At 50.7% G+C, this 19897-nt stretch overlaps 2 protein-coding genes across 2 annotated transcripts in view; one reads left to right on the top strand and one right to left on the bottom strand.

The window, feature by feature from the left end:
* Canx (calnexin) overlaps positions 1-19897 on the bottom strand; it is a 1018992-nt gene that overhangs the window by 447732 nt on the left and 551363 nt on the right. The gene's annotated exons all lie outside the window — the stretch shown is intronic.
* The window catches only part of Adamts2 (ADAM metallopeptidase with thrombospondin type 1 motif 2), a 193194-nt gene that overhangs the window by 165366 nt on the left and 7931 nt on the right, over positions 1-19897 (top strand). The window contains exons 6-19 of the mRNA XM_051180771.1: positions 873-1029; positions 2470-2575; positions 3265-3408; positions 3757-3889; positions 4276-4389; positions 6604-6749; positions 8641-8816; positions 12124-12257; positions 12958-13081; positions 14017-14097; positions 14619-14785; positions 16026-16185; positions 18167-18299; positions 18971-19178. Of these exons, the coding sequence (XP_051036728.1) occupies positions 873-1029; positions 2470-2575; positions 3265-3408; positions 3757-3889; positions 4276-4389; positions 6604-6749; positions 8641-8816; positions 12124-12257; positions 12958-13081; positions 14017-14097; positions 14619-14785; positions 16026-16185; positions 18167-18299; positions 18971-19178 (1983 nt within the window). The remainder of the gene's footprint in view (positions 1-872; positions 1030-2469; positions 2576-3264; positions 3409-3756; positions 3890-4275; positions 4390-6603; positions 6750-8640; positions 8817-12123; positions 12258-12957; positions 13082-14016; positions 14098-14618; positions 14786-16025; positions 16186-18166; positions 18300-18970; positions 19179-19897) is intronic.

The following is a 19897-nucleotide window of genomic DNA, read 5'->3' as shown; positions in this document are numbered from 1 at the left end:
GCCAGCCATGGGCCAGTGTTCAGTGGACATGACCCCTGAAGATACCCGAGTTTTCAACCCAACCTCTTCAAAGCCAGGACCTCTTGGGGGTGGGGATGAGGTTCTGTCTGCTTAGTATTGACCCATTTGCTCTTACCCTGCGTCAACCTGGCTCCTGCCTCCGGTCCCATCCCCTGCCTGCTCACTAATACCTGAGTGGGTATTCCTGGCTGGATTCTTCAGGCTCGTCAAAGACTTGGCTGGAGCTCTTTTCCCACACTGGTGTAGGGCATGCCGGTCAGCTAGCTGCTGTCTTTCACTTGCCAGCTAGTGCCCTGGCCTGGAGTGCTCACGACTCCCACAAAAGACGGAGTGTGTTGCTCAGAATTCTTATGGATGCAAGTGACAGTAACACGCCTCAGAATTGCTTGACTCCTAAATGAGGCAAGTGGGAAAGACAGCCCGGCAGGCCCGAGGGCCATGGTGGTAGCCTCCCCTGTTTGTAGGTAGGACTGAGAATGGTTAATAGACCAAACCTTTGTGTTCAACATGCATGCATTCTTTTGTTGCTCTTCAGTCATTAGTACTAGAGAAGCAAGGTGCCAGTTGTGAGCTGTCTGCAGAAGGGCCTGGGTGGCATGGTGAGGAGCCCCCCACACACACACACACCCAGTCTAGGGCAAATGGGGTCCTGCTTCTAATCAGGAATCTTCTCTTCCATTCAACAGAACAGGGCTGAATGGAGGGCAAGGCATGGAGTGACCCGGCAGGGAGCTGAGTGGCCCCTGGACCAGATCCCCAAGGGCTGGGCTCTGTCAGCACAACTAGCTATTCAGCCGCTAGTCATCTTCCAGACACCACTCCATTCTTCTGTCTTTCTCCACCCACTGTAGTCCATGAACCTCATTGAGATTGGAAACCCCTCTCAGAGTCTGGAGAATGTCTGCCGCTGGGCCTACCTCCAGCAGAAGCCCGATACAGACCATGACGAGTACCATGATCATGCCATCTTCCTCACACGTCAGGACTTCGGGCCCTCAGGCATGCAAGGTTAGTCCTGTGCCTCAAATGCTGGGAAAGAAGCTGGAGCTGGCAAGGGACTCCCAACAGCTGAAGCCTAGCCTAGAGAAGACAGGCAGGATGTGGAGGGGCTGTGACTACCTTAGCTGCCTGAGTGGTCGGTAGTATTGACCTTCTGGCTCCAGAAAATCACCAGAGCCTGCATCATTTCCCTGATCCCCATTCTACCCCCTCCAAAAAGCAAACAACAACAGAAAACCACAACTGCTGAGCAGTGGTGGTGCACAGCTTTAATCTCTACACTCAGGAGACAGAGACAGGAGGGTCTCTGTGAGTTCAAGACCAGCCAGGTCTACAGAGTGAGTTCTAGGACAGGCTCCAAAGCTACAGAAAAAAAAAACCCTGTTTCAAAAAAAAAAAAAAACCCACAAACCCACACACACACACACACACACACACACACACACACACACACACACACGCCTATTCTTTTGAGGAACAGAGGAAGGTCAGGAATGGGTGGCTAGACCAGACCAGATAGGGCTTGACAGCCTGAAGATGAGACCGTGTCCAGAGTCTGAACTTCAGGGTTAAGTTTCTTCCATGGATGCTGAGATAGGTTACCAAATGATTGTTTATGCAAGAGTTCAAACTACATAAAACCCAACAGACAGGGAAAAAATGACCAAACTACATGGTTGAAAGGTGTTAATAGACACCTTTTAGTAACAGATAGAACAACAGATAAGAAAATGAAGACATAAAAGTTTTGGGCTAATGAAACTGGTAAAGGCACTTATTGCCAATCCAGAGGACACAAGTTGAGTCCCTGGGACCTGTATGGTAGGAGGAGGGAAGAAACTTCAGCAAGTTGTACTCTGACCTCCACACAGGCATTGTGGCTTGCACACACACACACACACACACACACACACACACACACACAAATGCATGCACACACATGCACACAGGACACATACCAATGCAATTTTTAAAGCCTGTGTATAAAGCTATCATCATAATAAGTCGATATGTAGAGCTATTACTAATAAGGTTGAAAAATCACGGATACACATGTCTCGAGTAATTTGGGCAAGAGCAACCAAAAAAACCCAGCAGGGTAGAAGGATGGAAACCGAATAGTCAAAGCTCAGCGACAAGCAGAAAGAGACAGTTCACAGGATGAGGAGGAGAGAGCAGGCAGGGAGCTGCCACAGTGACAGGCAAGGCCTGGCAGAGACCTGTGCCAGTCGCAGTGTGGGCTGTGACAGGCAAAGTGGCCACCAAGTTCTGGTGATGGGCAGGGGGCATGCTGTCAGGGCAGGTATCTTCTGAGTCCCACCAGCAGGGGGCAGCTGATTCTGTAGGATTGCTTTAGGGATGGGTTCTAGCTGGGATTTTGAGATCTGGGGCTGTCTGGGGGTAGGACTCCAAGCCTGGAGGCTGGAGCCACCTTCTGTCTCCTCGCAGGCTATGCTCCTGTCACTGGGATGTGTCATCCTGTCCGCAGCTGCACCCTGAACCATGAGGATGGCTTCTCCTCTGCATTTGTGGTGGCTCATGAGACTGGCCATGTGTAAGTGGCCTAACCATCCTTGTATGGGGAAATTGGGTCCTCTGCTCCTGGTTGAGCACTTTGCCCTGTGCCTAAGAGGGACAGCCATGTAGAAAAGCCACTTAGATGTGTTTTCCTACAGCTCTAGCCTGAGGTCAGCTGACAGAACAGATCAAATCAAAGAGAAAAAGCACGTGGGGGCAGAGTGAGCTCAGGGCATAAGGGAGTCAAGGCCTTGTGCCATTATCCCATTCAAGTCTTGAGATCAGGCCTTTTTGTATATGGGTCTCCAAAGCTCTGTGAGAGGATAGCCCAGGGTCAAAAAGCCAGGACTCTTCCCAAGTGTGCATAGCACAGGCCTCAGTAGAGACCCTGAGTCTCAGGTCAGATATGCATTTGTGGGTTTTGCAGAGCTGATGCGGATATGCAAGAAGGAGTGTCCTGGATGCTCTGGGCTATAGACAGCCCTACCTCACTGTGCATTCAGGAAATAGTGGCCCACCTCGGGGACAGGGCAGGGGATTCCTGGTTGATAGCCTCTTCACAGAGTAGCTCTGGCTTCATGACTCTAGTCAAAGTGGATCACAGTAGAGAAGCTCTGAGATGCCCCCTGTGGTTGTTAGAAATACCTTCCTGGTTGAGGCATGGGGACATGGCAGGTCAATGCACTCAGGCAAGGGTCCAGCCAAGCTGCCTTGGTCCCCATACAGGCTAGGCATGGAGCATGATGGGCAGGGCAACCGCTGCGGTGATGAGGTACGGCTGGGCAGCATCATGGCACCCTTGGTACAGGCTGCCTTCCATCGCTTCCACTGGTCCCGCTGCAGCCAGCAGGAGCTTGGCCGCTACCTGCAGTGAGTACCTCCCGGGGCCCCCAGGGTGATCCCTCCTTGGGTTCAGTTCTAAGAGGGCACAGTGCCCATTGTGCCCGGGTCCAGCCTCAGACCTTGAGGCCTCTGGCCTGACACACAAGGGATGGGTGAGATATCCTGATGCCCAGCGAGTACCCCGCTTAGGGGGTTCCAACACTGACAGTGAATAGGCCAGGAGATACCCTAGCCAGGTCTTGAAATCTCAAACTGGTGGAGGAGACAAACTGGGGCATCACAGCTAAAGACCAGGGTTATGAAGTCTTTCCCACCATCGTGGATCTCAGCTTCCCCACTGAAGGTTGTTTGTGGCACCCACGTGTCCCCTTACAGTTCCTATGACTGCCTGCGTGACGATCCTTTCGCCCATGACTGGCCAGCTTTGCCTCAGCTCCCAGGGCTGCACTACTCCATGAACGAGCAGTGTCGATTCGACTTTGGCCTGGGTTACATGATGTGCACTGCGGTGAGTGCAGGGACACAGCGAGTGTCCCCAGGGCCCTGTGGTGATGACATTTAAGGCACCTGCCACTCCTGCCCAGGGCCACAGGAATGCCCACTCAGTTTTCACGAAAGATGTCCTGCCTCTCATCTGCCTGTCAAAGTTCTACCAGGAGGGCAGCCTCCAAGGCTGGAGACTTGGAGGCCCAACAATACCCAGAGACACTGTCATATCCACACTGCATGCACACGGTCCTCACGGCCCCAGAATCACACGGAGCTTGCAGCAGCCACCCACACAGGCATGTTCACAGGCCAGTTCAGGTTATAGGGCTGGGGTGAGGGGGTGGCGTTCTGGGTGGTCTGCTGAGGGTGGAGGCAGCCTGATAAACCAAGGGTATTCTCTTCCAGTTCCGGACCTTTGATCCCTGCAAACAACTATGGTGCAGCCACCCTGACAACCCTTACTTTTGCAAGACAAAGAAAGGTCCCCCATTGGATGGGACTATGTGTGCACCTGGCAAGGTGAGTCAGAATTAAGGCTTTTCATGGGTTACCAGGCATTGTGCTTAAGCCACATAATAACTAGAAACAGGCCCTGCAGTGTCTAAGGGGGCCAAGAGTCTTCTTAGGAGGCCCCAGATGCTCTCTCCTTCTTGCTTCCCTGCCCATTTTGATATGCCCTGTCATGTATCCCAGGCTGGTCTTAAACTTGATATGTAGCTAAGGATGACCTTGAACTTCTGATCTTCTTGTCCCCACCTGCCTAGTGTTAGGATTGTAGGCATGTGCCACCATGCCATGTTTATATGGTCCTAAGGAAAGAACCCAGGAATTCCTGCATACCAGACAAACATGCTAACCGAGCTTCATCCCCAACCTCAACCTCCGTTCCTACTTTTAATCACACTCCACAGATTGGAACTTCCCATACCAGAGTGGCATCTCAAGACCCCTTCCTGCCCATTGCGGGTAGCCATGGGCCACTTTGCTATGAAGCCAGCATATGGCCTGGTGGCTCCCAGGCACAGGATGAGGTTGAGCCTTGACAGCCCAGGGCCTCTGGTTTGTCCCTTGTCAAGATCACCCTCTCCACAAGTCTGCAGAGAGTATTCTTTTCCAGCCAAGATTCTAGGCCCCATTCTCATTGGTTCTGGTGAAATACTGTGCTCTCCTCTTAGCCAATCATTTTCTAGGGGCCTAGCATATGCAGATGACCTTAAACCAAGATTGCTTCCGGGCTTAACTAAGCTATACATCCCTCAGGTGTCACCATGTGGGTGAATTTCCCTTATCCCTTGTGATAAGGACATTGATCCATTTCATGAGGGCCATGACTTAATGAACTCCTCACAGCTCCACCTCTCCACACCATCACACTGGGGATTAAGGTCACAGTGTCCCTCCTGGCCTGTGAGTTCCACCTCCTCCACCAGCTGACAGAAACATGAGCCAACATGTGTGTGAGTTCATCTCCTCCCATCCGTGTTGAAGTGAGGGAAGCTTTGCAAGGAGAGCTGAAGTAACTATGGTCCAGAGAGAACATTCCAGGATCTCTCAGTCGTGACTGCTGGCCATGTGTCTGTTTGCTCAGCCTGCCTGCATTAGATCAAGCCCTTGACACATACCCAGAGTTCTGAGAGGGAGACTCCAGAGAAGGGCAGCCTCTGCAGGCTTGGTGTCAGATCTCTCCTTCTACCACATGAATGCCCGGGATCAAGCTTAGGTTGTCAGGCTTGGTGGCAACTGTCTTGTTGCTTCCATGATTCATAGTCTGGTGCCCTACACAGACTCAAGTACACACATGCACCCTCATCCTCATACTTACATGTGAAGTATGTTTTTTCACGTACATTCAAGTATATATGCGACATAGACATGCACACAAACATAAGCACTCATGCATGCACATATATATATATATATGCAAGTAGAAAAAAAATGACCATTTTCCAGTTTGGGTCATTTGTGGTAATTGTGCTGTTACTTGTCTTTATTTTGAGTGATGTTTTCTTATTCTAAATCAACAAACCATTTGTTGGATTATGATGGACTGAAATACTAAATTACTGTTTTAGATTTTTGGAATCTTTTTAACCTAGGCTTCTTATAGGGTTTAATAAGCTTCTTCCCCTGGGAAGAATAAGAGAATGGAAGTTAGTGTTTTTCCTACTCCTTCCTATGTTCTGGATCCTCCTCCATACCCCAAGTCTGCTTAGACCTGAAATATCTCCAAGATCTCTGGCTTGTTGATCTTGTTGCATCTTTGTCCAGGCACATGGGGACATTTTGTCCTGGGTCCATGATATGCCATAGGCACAGCAGTTCAGAGTAGGTTGGACAAGGCCCTGAAGGGTGGGCCTAGATATCCTATTCCTTTTATTGTCACAGGCAAGGCTAGGCCTGTCTGACTTAAGTGCTTTGGTCTTGGGACAGGAAGATCAGACACTACATGCCTCTCCCCCACCCCCAGATCAGAAAGCCTCATGCTTTCAGGGCAGCCATTGCAGACACGGTCCCAATGAGGGGAGTAGATCTCTCCAGCAACTCTGGTATAGGAGATGGGTCAAGGGAATGCCTTCTTGTCTGGGTAATTACTTTTGTTGTTTTTAATTTGGGGGGTGAGGCATGTGCCACAGAAGTCAGAATACAGCACGACGATGTCATTTCTCAGGTCAGTAAGCAGCAAGGGCCTTTATCCAATGAGCTGTCTCACCAGCCCACCTTCCTATCTTTTAGCACTGTTTTAAAGGCCACTGCATCTGGCTGACGCCTGACATCCTCAAACGAGATGGCAACTGGGGCGCCTGGACTCCTTTCGGCTCCTGCTCACGCACCTGTGGCACAGGTGTAAAGTTCAGGACCCGCCAGTGTGACAACCCACAGTGAGTTGACCTGACATTGCCCGATTCTGCAGGGCCTTGAGCGTTGCTGCATACCAGGTTCAGAGAGAGTGTAAGGCAAACCTTCCAGTCTGTATTTCTCCCCAGGAGGAAGCTGGGGTGCTGAGGGAGGGCACCTTCCCTGGCTTACAGCCCACAGCACCCTGGAAACATCAGTTCTTAGCCACCACCCGAGGGCCCACAGTCCACTCTAGACATAGGCTTCCTCTGCCCTTCTTGGCCTAGGGAGTGGAGGGTAGAAAGGGACAGAGATGGGGACCTGGGGGGTCACAGAGGAGGCTGTTATGGTCCCAGGATGCCAGCAGCCTACACAGTGCCAGCTATTTTGTAGTCAGATGAGAAACAGGGTTAGGGGCTGCCACTCATGCCCCAGGACCCAGACTCATTATCTCCCTCCCTCCTTCCCTGCAGGCCCTGTGACTGCTCACGCACATGAGCAGTGGGGTCATTTGTTTACCTCTTGTTGGACTATCTGGTGATTTAATTTTGTTTTACTTGAAAACATTGTCAATCTAGAATGTCACATACAATCATAAACTGATTGCCAGCCCCTAAGTGGGCCAGGTGCAGGCTGACTTGGACATATCCAATCTGTCTGGTCTCATTGAGGCAACTAGTTAGAGTTACTCTTAATGCAACAAAACACCATGACCAAAAAGCAAGTTGGGAAGGAAAGTGTTTATTCAGCTTATACTTCTAAATGGCTGTTCATCACTGAAGGAAGTCAGGACAGGAACTCAAGCAGGGCAGGATCCCAGAGGCAGGAGCTGATGAAGAGGCTATGGAGGATTGTTGTTTACTGGCTTGCTCAACCTCCTTTCTTATAGAACTCAGGACCACCAGCCCAGGGATGGCACCACTCACAATGGGCGGGGCCTTCCCTACTGATCACTAAGAAAATGCACTACAGCTGGATCTCATGGAGGCATTTCCTCAGCTGAGGCTCCTTCCTCTCTGATGACTCTAGCTTGTGTCAAGTTGACACAAAGTCAGTCAGTACAAACTCCTATTTTCTGTTTCCTGAGGCAGCTGCACTGTTTCTGTCAAACCAAACAGTGTCTCTGGGGAGCCAAAGAGATCAGCAGTTACGATGTGGGGAGAAGGCCTATGTCTTTATCAAGGACGGGGGCAGAAGACCTGTGTCTGGTCACCCCATCTGTACATGGAACACTTTTGGGACCCCAGGCTTCCCTCCTGCAAAGAGCCTGGCCGGAAGGTGGAGCGCTGTGGCCCCTTGAGCAGCCCTGAGGGATTTTTCTCTTGCTTTGGAAAGAGAGCTAGAGCCCAGCAGAGAGCTAGAACCCAAAAGGCCCTGGTGGGGTAGAACTGTCCTCTGCACAGTAAGGGTGACCGAAGCTATGTTCTCTACGGCAGAGAGACACAGCCCTATACCAGATGTCTGTTAGGGACTTGTGCATGTGCAGTTCCACAATTCCAGGATTGTTCTGGATGGTTTTTTTGCCATGCTGTGACAGCTCTAGTTCTGTGTGCCCAGGGTCTGGTTGTAAGGGAGACTCAACCAGCTCTGATTATTCTGGGATTTATAATCCAGTGAGGCAGGCAGAATGCTAACATGCAGTCACAGATCTGTGTTCCTTAACAGTCCTGCCAGGATGAATGTGGCATGCCCAGGGAAGATGCTACCTTCTCAAGAGAACACAGAGGGGGACGGTTACTACCAGCTCCTTCTAGCCTTGATGTCCCAAGGCCTGTCTGGCTGGGGAGCTACCCGGGTCCTACAGGGCCGTGTCTCTTTACTCAGTAGAGGTATCCCTTCCATACCTGAGAGGCAAGGATGTTCCTACAAATACCATCCATGGGCAGGTCTTTCTCGAGAGGCCCCAAGAAGGGAAACCTTTGATTTCTCTCACAGCCCAGCCAACGGGGGCCGCACCTGCTCCGGCCTGGCCTACGACTTCCAGCTCTGCAACCCCCAGGACTGCCCCAACTCCCTGGCTGACTTCCGGGAGGAGCAGTGCCGCCAGTGGGACCTGTACTTTGAGCACGGCGATGGCCAGCACCACTGGCTGCCCCATGAGCACCGGGATGGTGAGCTTCCTGGGGAGGGCAGAGGTGGGATTCAGCACAGGACCCCAGGTGGGGCAGGCAGGGGCATCCTGCATGGAGCAAAGCTGTGGTGAACTTGGGCCAGAAACTGGACACAGTGCTGGCTAGTGTGGCCGCAGGGTCCCATACCTGAGCAAGGGAACACTGGCCATGTAGAGTGGGAGGGAAGCTTAGAGGGTTCAAACTCCTACAGTGACCATCCAGGGAGCAGGGCTAGAGTTGCTGGTGCCACAAGTGTGAGATGGGAGCACAGGCTGACCCTGCAAAGCAATCAGGTGGCTTCTGATAGGTAGTTTCCTTCCTGTTGCTGTGAGAAAATACCCACAACAACAACATAGGGAGAAAGGGTTTGCTCAAGGAAACAATTCCAGGTCTCAATCCATCGTAACAGGGAAATCAAGGCCACAGGCACCTGAGACATTCGCAGTCAAGAGCAGAGAGAGATCGGATGCATGAAGGCATTCATGAGCTCAGCTCTTTCTCCCTTTTATACAATCCAGGACCCAAACCCAGGAACGGCGCTACTCACTTTCAGGCTGGGTCTTCCCACATTAGGTAAAGCAATGAAGAAAATCCCCTACATGGCCACAGGCCAGCCTAGTCAAGACCATCCCTCAATGGGCTCCTTCCCAGGAAATTCAAGACTGTGTCACATAGGTGATTGAAATCAACCGCCAAACACCCTCTCTTACATCACTTTCCTTTGTGAGTGGCAGAGACTATGAACCAAACAGATGAAGCATTGAATGGCACTTATTTTGTGTCTTACAGAATTGGAAAATTAGTAGCGTTAGGCTGAGGAGTGCTTGATAATTGCCCCTCTGTTTTAGTGCCCCCTCACTATAGGATACCCAGCTCCATGACTGTTCAAGTTCCTATACAAAGGAGTGGAGTGTTTGTGTATGTTGCCTAACTACTGCGGATTCAGACAGGAGGCCTACATCATGCAGATAGGGACTTGCTAAAAAGTTCTGACCTGAGGACCAAAAGGAAATAAACGGCTCTCACACGCTTTCCTCTCGTGGCTCTATATTTTTTAAGAAATGCTTTCCTCAAAAGTTCTTTCTCTAAAAGCTTTCTTTAAGTTCTCTTCAGATCTAAAAATTCCTTCTAAAAATTCTCTTGAGGTTTCTTCTAAAGGCTCTTCAAAAAGTTCCTTCTCATTCCACAAGGCTTCTAGTTTTTATGCCCACAGGCATATTCAACAACTCTCTGACAATAGGGCATGCATATCTCTGAGCCAGGAAGGCATAGGAATTTGATAAAAGCAGGTGCCTCACGTCTCCCCCCTGGACATGACCTGCAACACAAGCTGTTAACTCATTAAAGGGAACTTCTAAGCGCTATATCAAAGGGGAAAACTGAAGTGATGTAGCGTGAGATCGGAAGGCTGCAGCTCTTACTACTGACACCCTGGTGAGAAGGAATTCCTTTCTCTGGGGCCTATTTGAGAATACAAAGCACCCAGTATATATTCTATATAAGCAAGATTCATAGAAACAGATATTCTGGAATTAATACCCAGAATAGTAATTGCTACTTCTGTAATAAAGATAAAGGCTTGCAGCACCTAACATGCCAGGGATGCTATGAAAATGGTTTAGTTACTTGTCTACTGCTGTGATAAAACACTATGATGAAGAGATATAGACATAGACATAGGGATAGAGATAGAGATACAGTTTGTCTTGGCATAAGGTTTTGGAGGGTTAGCGTCCATGATGATGGAATGAAATAACAGCGGAGAGTTCACATCTTTATATATAACAATGAGGGAGAGAGTGAGCAAACACTGGGGATCCCATGAGTCTTTTGAACCCTAAAGCCCCCCCCCCAGTGACACACCCCTCCCAGCAAGGCACACCTCCCACTCCTTCCCCACACCTCCTAATCCTTCCCAAACAGTTCCACCACACCAACTGAGGACCAAGCATTCAGTGAGCCATTCGCATTCAAACCACCACAGTCGTTAACCTGCACTAGAAAATAACAAGGAAATGTGCACACAAGGTCAGTGAAGATGCTATTCTTTTTCAAAGATTTTCAGTCGGTTGTGGGTGGAACCCACAGATGGGGGCATGATTACAAAAGACTGTTCTATTCCATTTGAGTCCTTCTCCCTTCCACATGTATGTTTTAAGCACACGATTCCTGACCCCTGCCCCAAGCACTGGGCAGGGATAGGGACTGGGTGTGAGCCTGGGGTACCAATTGGAGCCATCTGATTGTATCTCACAGGTGCTGATACAGGGTTGAGGGGTGTCAGAGCTGATGGAGCTGGAGGACACCCAGCCTGGTGACCCAGTATATCAGTTGCTTCTGATAAATTAATGCAGAGCAAGGGAAATGCTGGGGACTTGCATTTGGTTGATTAAAAACAACTCTTTCCCTTTTTAATCAGTATCCTTCATTAAACAAAATAATATGGTTTCACTGTGACACTTGAATACATGTCTGTCGTATTTTTATCCTGTCGCCCCCCCCCAATTTTCTTCTCCCACACTAAGCATATATATATGTGGTGTGGGAGATAATTTACATGTGAGAGGAAATGTGATACTTGTTTTTCCCCGGCAGGCTTAATTTGTTTAATATGATAAATCTCAAGTTACACCCATCTTCCTGCAAACAATGTAATTGTCTTCTTCCTATGTCTGAATACAACTCCATGAGTACATACCACGTTTTCTTTATCCATTTCTCTGCCAATAGATTCCTAAGCTGATTCCATCCCTTGGCTCTTGTGAACAGTTCAGATGTACAGGCGTCTCTATGGTGTGCTGACTTAGACTCCTTTGGATGTATTCCCAGGAATGGCACAGCACAGCACATGGAAATTATAGGTTTAGTTTTCTAAGGAGCGCCCACACTGATTTCCACAGTGGATGCACTCATTTACACTCCTGTAATGTACCTCCCTGAACGAGGGAGGGATCCAAAGAAGGATCTTTAGATGGAGACTGGGCAAAGAGCCCTTTGCCTCTGCAGAGTGCAGAGTCTCCATCAGGCAGGGATGTGAGGATGGAGGATGTGGGTCATATATACACCCTGGCTGCATCACTAGGAAAATCTCTTTTTAAGGCTTAATAGCATCAGAGTCAAAGTCTCAGAAGCCAAAAAGGTAGGAAGGAGGTTGCCATTACCTGTCCCTCTGTGTGTGTCCTTCCAGAGCACAGATTCCAGGGCCTGGGGTGGGGCAGCTGAGCTCTAACAACACTGGGACTTTTCTTTCTGGTGTGGTGCTCCTTGGAAAAGGCTCCAGCCTAACACCCTGCCCCTTCCCTTCCAGCCAAGGAGAGATGCCACCTCTATTGCGAGTCCAAGGAGACAGGGGAGGTGGTGTCCATGAAGCGTATGGTGCATGATGGGACACGCTGCTCCTACAAGGACGCCTTCAGCCTCTGTGTGCGTGGAGACTGCAAGGTGAGTGCCATGAGGCAATGTGGACCAAGACTCACAGTTGCCACCTCCTGGGATCCTCTCTTGATCTGTTGAGGACTCCTTGCCTAGGGAACAGTGCTGCCCATAGTGGGCTGAGCTTTCCTACATCAATTAACAATCTAGACAGTCCTCCACAACATACTTTCTGGTTCCGCTGCACAGACATGAGGCTGACAAGTCCTGTGGAATGAAGGATCTGGGCTCAGACTAAGCTCTCTATGCTTAGCATAGCAAGCCTCAGTGTCTCCCGGCTGTTTTGGGGGAAATGAGCAGGACGTAAAAACAATGTCAAAAGCACCTTTCATTAGGCTCTGACACTTGAAAATTCCACCACAGTATTATTGCTCCATTGGAACAAAGCAGCCTAAGCTCTGAGTGGAGCCCCCCCCCCCAGGGCAGCCTTGGGGAAGGTACTAAGCGGAGAAAGGCAGTGTGGAGGGGCTGAGGACAGAGGTGCTGTCTAGGACAGGCTCAGTGCTCTGCATGAACTGAGGCAAGGAGCGGGCACATGGCTCATCAGGGCCTGTCTCCAAAGCCTTTATTCCCCTGTCAGGAGCTGCTGAGAAGCATATACAGATGTACAGACCCCCTTGTGGGAGGGATCAGGTACTGTGGGCATTGGGGTCTCAGGCATGAGCAAGGATGAGGTCTCACAGGTCCCCTGCCCTCTCTTGCCCTGCAGAAGGTGGGCTGTGATGGGGTGATCGGCTCCCGCAAACAGGAAGACAAGTGTGGAGTGTGTGGCGGTGACAACACGCAGTGTAAAGTGGTGAAGGGCGCGTTCACGAGGTCACCGAGGAAGCAAGGTGGGAAGCCCGTCTTCGGCCTTGGGGTGGGGTGTCAACAGCACCTCGGGCACCCCTGGGACTCTGCATAGGCCTGTGACTATTTGGAGCTTGTGGCTGTGAGGTTCAGGGAGAAAGGGAACCGATTGGGGATCTCGAGTCTGAGTCACGGTGAATGTGGAAGATGGAGAACAGGGCCTGGGTTATAGATGAACCTTTGAAGTCTGAGGTCAGGGGTCCACAAAGATCAGTCCCCTCAGCCCTCCGGGATGCCCAGCTCCATGTCATTTGCTCCCTCCCTCTCTCCTGCCCACAGATGGCTTCCATCAAGACGTCCCTGAATCTAGCACATGGGGGACACCCACAAACCTTATCCGAAACACAGCAGCCTGGTACTGATTCGGTGTTTCCCTCTGTCCCTGGGGGTTGGCCTGCAGCAGCGGGCCACATCCCTGTGGTCTGCCAGTCTGACTCTGACATGGAGACAAGCCTCTTTGGTTTTCTTGTGAAAGGCAACAGAGCAAACATGTAGGCTCTGGTGAGGAGCTGTGAGCCAGGAATGGCCTTGTGGGTCAGGTGCTCAGCACTGGCCTCGCCACCCCCACACATGGGGCTTCTAACATGGTTTGCAGATGGACAGCCTGAGGTGTAGATAAGCCACGTGGCTTGCCTGGGGCTTCCCTCCTAGATAGGGCATCTTAATGACCCCCAGTATGGCTGGGGACTGGATTCCCACTTGAGCGTTCAGTGGAGGAGGCAGCATTGTGACACCTGGGATTTGAAGATGAGGAGAAGCAGGGTAGGGAGTGTCAGGGCTTTCCAGCCGACCCCTCTCTTACTAAGTAGGGTTGGGAATGCCTGTGGTGGAGCTGCCTTGAAGGGCAGGCCTCTCCTGGGGCATGTATGTTGGAATGGCTTCCTGTCTTCTCATCTGGCGTCCTTTCTCCACCCCAAAGAGTACATCAAGATGTTTGAGATCCCTGCTGGAGCCAGACACCTACTCATCCAGGAGACCGACACCACTAGCCACTATCTGTGTGAGTCAGAGCCCACACCTGTGAGACCTGGTTCTTCTGGGATGGGCCGTGTGCCAAAGGTCAGAGCAGGGTACCATAGCTCAAAAACTTGGATTGTGTGGCCAGGTCCTGGGAGCAACGACCCTGACAGATGGATGTGCCTCAGCCCCGGTCCACCTTGTGGGCTTTCATACATGCATCTTGTGGGGGAGGTCAGAGCTTGAGGTCAGAAGGCTCCTTTGGCAACGGCCACAGCCCTGTGTCCCAGACAGGCCATATCCCTCCAGTCTTCAGAAGTGTGGCAGACCACCCTGTCTGAGGCACTGAGCTAGGCAGTAGATCCCACACCGAGGTTAGCCTGGTCTCGGTAGAGCAACCAAGTGCAGTGTGTAGCTCCCAGAGCAACTTGGGCTGCTATTGGCAAGGACAGACCCCTCAGTGGCAGCTAGCTGGTGGGACAGTTGAAAAAGAAACCTGTGACCCCCCCACCCACTAGTACCGGCATGCTGGAGTGACTATATGTTCCTTTTTGCTATTCTCAGCTGTCAAGAACCTGGAGACAGGCAAGTTCATCTTAAATGAAGAGAACCACTTGGACCCCAATTCTAGAACCTTCATTGCCATGGGTGTGGAGTGGGAATACAGGAATGAAGATGAGAGGGAGACGCTGCAGACTATGGGCCCTCTCCACGGAACAATCACTGTGCTGGTGAGTACTGTGCTGCCTGTGGGTGCACACAGCCCCAGGAAGATGGGAGCCCTGGGATGCCCAAACTCCCCCTGCATTCAGGCTTTGCTCTATGCAGCCTCTTTCCCTGACATAATCTCCACCTCCAAGTCAACCATGTGTGGGCATGGGCCCACCCCCCAGGGCTCTGGTTGCTGTACCAGCTTTTACTGACTGTGGGCAATCTCCTCTCTAGAGGTTTCTGTGTTTTCTATTTGAGTGACGGTCGTAGCTTATACCAACGGGTACATTAACCTCTGCTGTTGTACTGAAATTCTCACACCTGAGAAATCAGAAAGCAGCATCTAGTCACACTGGACTTTGTGTCTAAGCAGGACTGGATTCCAGATTCCACACTGTTCCTGGTTATGGAGAATCCCGAGAGGGGCTGGATTTTCGAGTCATTTTAAATTTTTTAGTTTTAACTCATTGCTTAAGTGATACCATTTATTTATCAAAGCAAGCAAACAAACAAACACACTGAGCCAGACATGGTGTCATGCACCTGCAACCCTAGCACTCAGGAGGCAAAGCAAGAGATTAAAGCAAGTTCCAAGGCAGGCTGGTCTACACAGAAAGTTCAAGGCCAACTGGGGCAACTTAACAAAATGAGGGTGAGCTGGAGAGAGAGGGAGGGCTGGAGATATGACTCAGAAGGTAAGGGTACTCACTGCTCAACTAGAATTCCTACCCCAGCTCCCACAGCAGACAGCTCACAAATGCCTATAACTCTAGCTCCTAGGGAGTCAACACCCCTTTCGGACCTCTATGGGCACTGAATGAGTGCACGTATAAAAAAAATACATCAATAAAATGTAATTTTACAATTGTCTTAATGTTGTGACCAGCAGCCTGTGAGATCCTAAATAGTTAGATTCTCCTTAGTAGTTACTGATGTGCTACAGATGTGGACAAAGTGAGTATCTCATAAACCCCTAAACATGCCATACAAAAGTGCACTGGCTGCACCTAAACCACAGCCAGGACTCACTACCACCATCAGCATTACAAGAGGGTTGCACCACATCGCACTAGCCAGGGAAAAGGTCCAAATTTCAAATTCCAAGTGCCATTGTAAAGTTGAAAAGCCATTAAAGATAACCATCTTTAATGTCTGTCTGCCTCCCCTGGTTGTCAGTCTACCCAGTGCCTCTAAGTTGTCTACAGAGGAAGGATGAAAAGCTGGGCGAACATACTCATGATCATGTTGGGGTGGGCCCAGGTTATCCCTGAAGGAGACACCCGGATCTCACTGACATACAAGTACATGATCCATGAGGACTCGCTCAATGTCGATGATAACAACGTCCTGGAAGATGACTCTATGCGCCATGAATGGGCCCTGAAAAAGTGGTCTCCCTGCTCCAAGCCCTGCGGTGGAGGTGAGGGGGGTTCTCACTGCTGGGGCTCCTGGGCTTGATCGGAGGTGGAGCACCCCTGGGCTGAAACTCAGTGTGAGCCTAGTTGGGCTGGTTGGATGGGCCAACAGTGCCCTCCTGACTGCAGCTCTGAGGCCAGTGAGTTTGTCCTGTGACAAATATGAGAAGGGCCTGGGGGAGTAACTCAGCAATGACCTCCATTAAAGTGATCTAAGGCTTAGTCTAGGCTGGGAAAGGTCCCTGGGTAGTTGGGAAGGGCAGGTGCTTAAGACATTAGGCAAAATGTAGCCAGAATGGCCTGTAGGGTGTGGGTCACACCAGCATGGACTCTATCAGTATGTAATCAGTATGTAGGGAGTAACATATTGGGGGGCTGACGTGGGTGGATCAGGCTGCAGTACTAGCAAGACTCCAGAAGCATTGGGGACGCTTCCAGGGAGCTCCTTTCATTGATTAATCTAGAGCAGGGGCTGGGAGAGAGAGAGGAGAAATGGTCTCCACTGACCTCAAAGAATTCCACAAAGGGAGGGGTGAACCTCATCCTGAGCAATGGTACTCTTAGCTTTCTGTTCTGCCTGCATGGTTTTGCCCCATCTCCACATTTCACCTGGCTCTTACCAGCAGGCCCTGCCGATTCCTGGCCCTCTGGTCCAGCACCATCTTCCCACTGGCCTTTGTGGGTTCGCTCTAGGTCCAGGAATGACTTTTTAATGAATCAGGGCTGGAGAGACAGATAAGAAGTTAACATGTTTGCCTTGTGAGTCTGGGCACCAGAGCTAAGATCCCAGAACCTATGTAAAAGTGGGATGGGCATGGAAGCTCTCCTGTAACTCCAGCTTTGGAAGGCAACAGACTAGGGGATCCCCAGAGCAAGCTGGCTATGGATACTACCCACATGGGCAAGCTCTAGATTTGATTGTGAGGCTCTGTGTCAATAAATACAATGGAAGAGAAATCAAGGATGGTTGCTGACATTCAACCTCAGGCCCACAGAGTCTTAACACAAGCTCGCACACACACAAATGGGAAAGTAAAGGCATGAACCAGACCCTTCCCAGCCCTGTATTTTCACACCTCCATTAGTGCCCTCCTTTTGTGAGACAAACTCCAAAATTCTCCCTGTAGTCTCTGAGGCCCAGGGAAAGCATCTGGGCACATTGATGTCCCATGCTGTACCTCTCCGTCTTAGCCATACCAACCTTGGGTGTAGTGTTTACTGTCATTGTAATGAATCTTTGAGATAATCAACTTATAAAAAAGAAAATTGTGTTTTCACCCACAATTTTGGAGTCTTTGTCTCTTGACTAGTGGGTCTCATTGCTTTGGGCTGTGTTGAAGCAGCAGATCATGGCAGGAGCAGATAGACTGCAGAAGAAGCTGCTTGCTGCCTTACCTGCCTAGCCTAGCAGGTGGCTGGGAAGCCAGGAGAGGGAGAAAGGGCTGGATTCCCAGTCTTCCCCCTTCAAGAGCCCATCCCCAGTGACCTCTTAAAGGTCCCACCCCACAGGAGTCCGTGAAAAAAGGAGCCACGCAGGACAGGTGCCCTGTGTTGCTCAAACCCTGATTTATCTCAGACCCAAAGGTAGAGCAAATGGCTAAGTAATAGAGGGGAACAGGTCCATCCTTGTGACTCAGAAGTCATCAAGAGAGCCTGCATTCTTGCCCTCCCTCTGATGGGGAGAAAGGTGAGTTCCTAGATAGATGTCTTCAAGGCTTCCGCCCCACCCTCCATATCATTTTAAGGACAAGGAGGAATAGAGCGTGGTGGCTCGAGCCTGTAACCCTAGCCCTTGGAGGGCTGAAGCAGACAGATTACAAGTTTGAGGGAATACTGGGACAAAGAGTGAGTTCAAAGCTGACCTGGACTATATAGAAAGAGCAAAGAGGAGAACAGGGCTAACACGGCTGGTACAGGGCCCACCTCTCCAAGCCCTCTTGGGGGTCCCACTGCCCCATTGAGCCCCTTCAAGCTCTCTGTCTTCAGGGTCCCAGTTTACCAAGTATGGCTGCCGCCGGAGGCTGGACAGCAAGATGGTGCATCGAGCCTTCTGCAGTGCCCTTGCCAAGCCCAAAGCCATTCGCCGAGCTTGCAACCCTCAGGAGTGCTCCCAGCCTGTGTGAGTGCCAGGAGGGGGCCACAGCCCAAGGGCACATTGTGGAGGGAGGGATGAAAGTGGGCCCTGGGTCTGGCATCCCAAGGGGTGTAAGGCTTCTCGCCCACCACGCCGTAGGTGTGGCCCTCTTCTGACCCACTGAATGGAAGTTGCATGTGCATCTCATAAAAGACATAAAATGTTAACACTTGGGTGGGGAAACTGTGACCCAGAGGACCTGGGCTAGCTTCCAATGCTGTACTAGATGTTTCTAATCAACAGTGTTGATTCTCAGACCCTCAGACCCCAGCAGGATGCATTTCTGAGCCCAGGTCAGGGCAAAGGACAAGCAGGGACAAAGGCTCAAGGGGCATCCACAGTACCTTTGAGCATTACTGGGGAGGGTTCATGATGCCCTCAGTAGATGACACCGTGGTCAGGATAAGGAACCCTGAGGGAATAGACAGGGGGCAGAACCCTTTAGGCCACTAGCCCCAGCAGAGCCTGTCAACAGGCAGGGGAGTATCTGAGCCTTAGTTTCCTCTCCACGAAAGCCTGCATACATGGCAGGCACTTTTGAGAAACAAAGAACCTCAGTTGCAGGAAGGAATAGGCTGGCATCTCTTTCTGTTCTCACTGCCTACCTGGGCCACAGACAGACTGGTTCCTGACCACCTGTCACTCTGCCCTGGCAGGTGGGTAGCCGGTGAATGGGAACCTTGTAGTCAGAGCTGTGGGAGAACCGGCATGCAGGTGCGCTCCATACGCTGTATTCAACCTCTGCACAACAACATGACCCGTTCTGTGCACACCAAACACTGCAATGACCACCGTCCTGAGAGCCGAAGGGCCTGCAACCGTGAGCTCTGCCCTGGGCGGTGGCGGGCTGGATCCTGGTCCCAGGTAAGCTGTTCTCTAGGCCCCATGCCCTTGACCCCAAACTGAGCTTGGATAAGTCTGAGATAGACAAGGCACCGGTGGGAGCTGCAACATGGAAGTCGGGGTTTTGTGTCAGGGAACCAGCTGCACAGTGATGGACCTCAGATCCCAGAAGGACAGAAAACATATTTCCCGTGCATGAATTGTACCACTGGTTTAAACTACCTAGCAAAGCTGGTACAACCTGCCCCAAGGCCTCAGGCATGCAAAAGGCTTTTTATCACACAGAACCTTCCATGTGTTAGGCCCCCAGAAATTGCACAAAAGTCATTCCTCAAATCAGGCTGTTTCTTAGGAATAGTGAAGAATTTGAGACTCTCAGGTCTGCTGAGTTGGTTCTTCCCTTCTGCACTTCTGGTTCCTCCCCAGGGTCACGAAGTGGGTGCAAGCTCTAGAGGGTACTGGAACCTTGTGTTTAGAGAGGGAGTTGGAGGAGGGACAGCCAAAGGTTCCAGGGATAGATCAGAGATGTTGCAGGAGCCCCAGCCCACTACAGGTTTTCCTGGACCTTCAACATCCTCCAGCCAGAGAAGTGTATTAAACCACCTTCCATTACCATAATGAGGTGCTTGAGTACGTTTTTGTGGGGAGGGTTGTGGGGAGATGTGCTTTATATTTTCTCCTTATGATGGCATTGCTTTTCTTCACTGTCTAAATTGTCCTATCTCTTCTTTGAAGTTGGC

This window comes from Phodopus roborovskii, unplaced genomic scaffold, assembly GCF_943737965.1.
Source record: "Phodopus roborovskii unplaced genomic scaffold, PHOROB, whole genome shotgun sequence".
Taxonomy (NCBI): Eukaryota; Metazoa; Chordata; class Mammalia; order Rodentia; family Cricetidae; genus Phodopus; species Phodopus roborovskii.
Note: the sequence above shows the minus strand (reverse complement) of the source record. Positions and strands in the feature narration are given on the sequence as shown.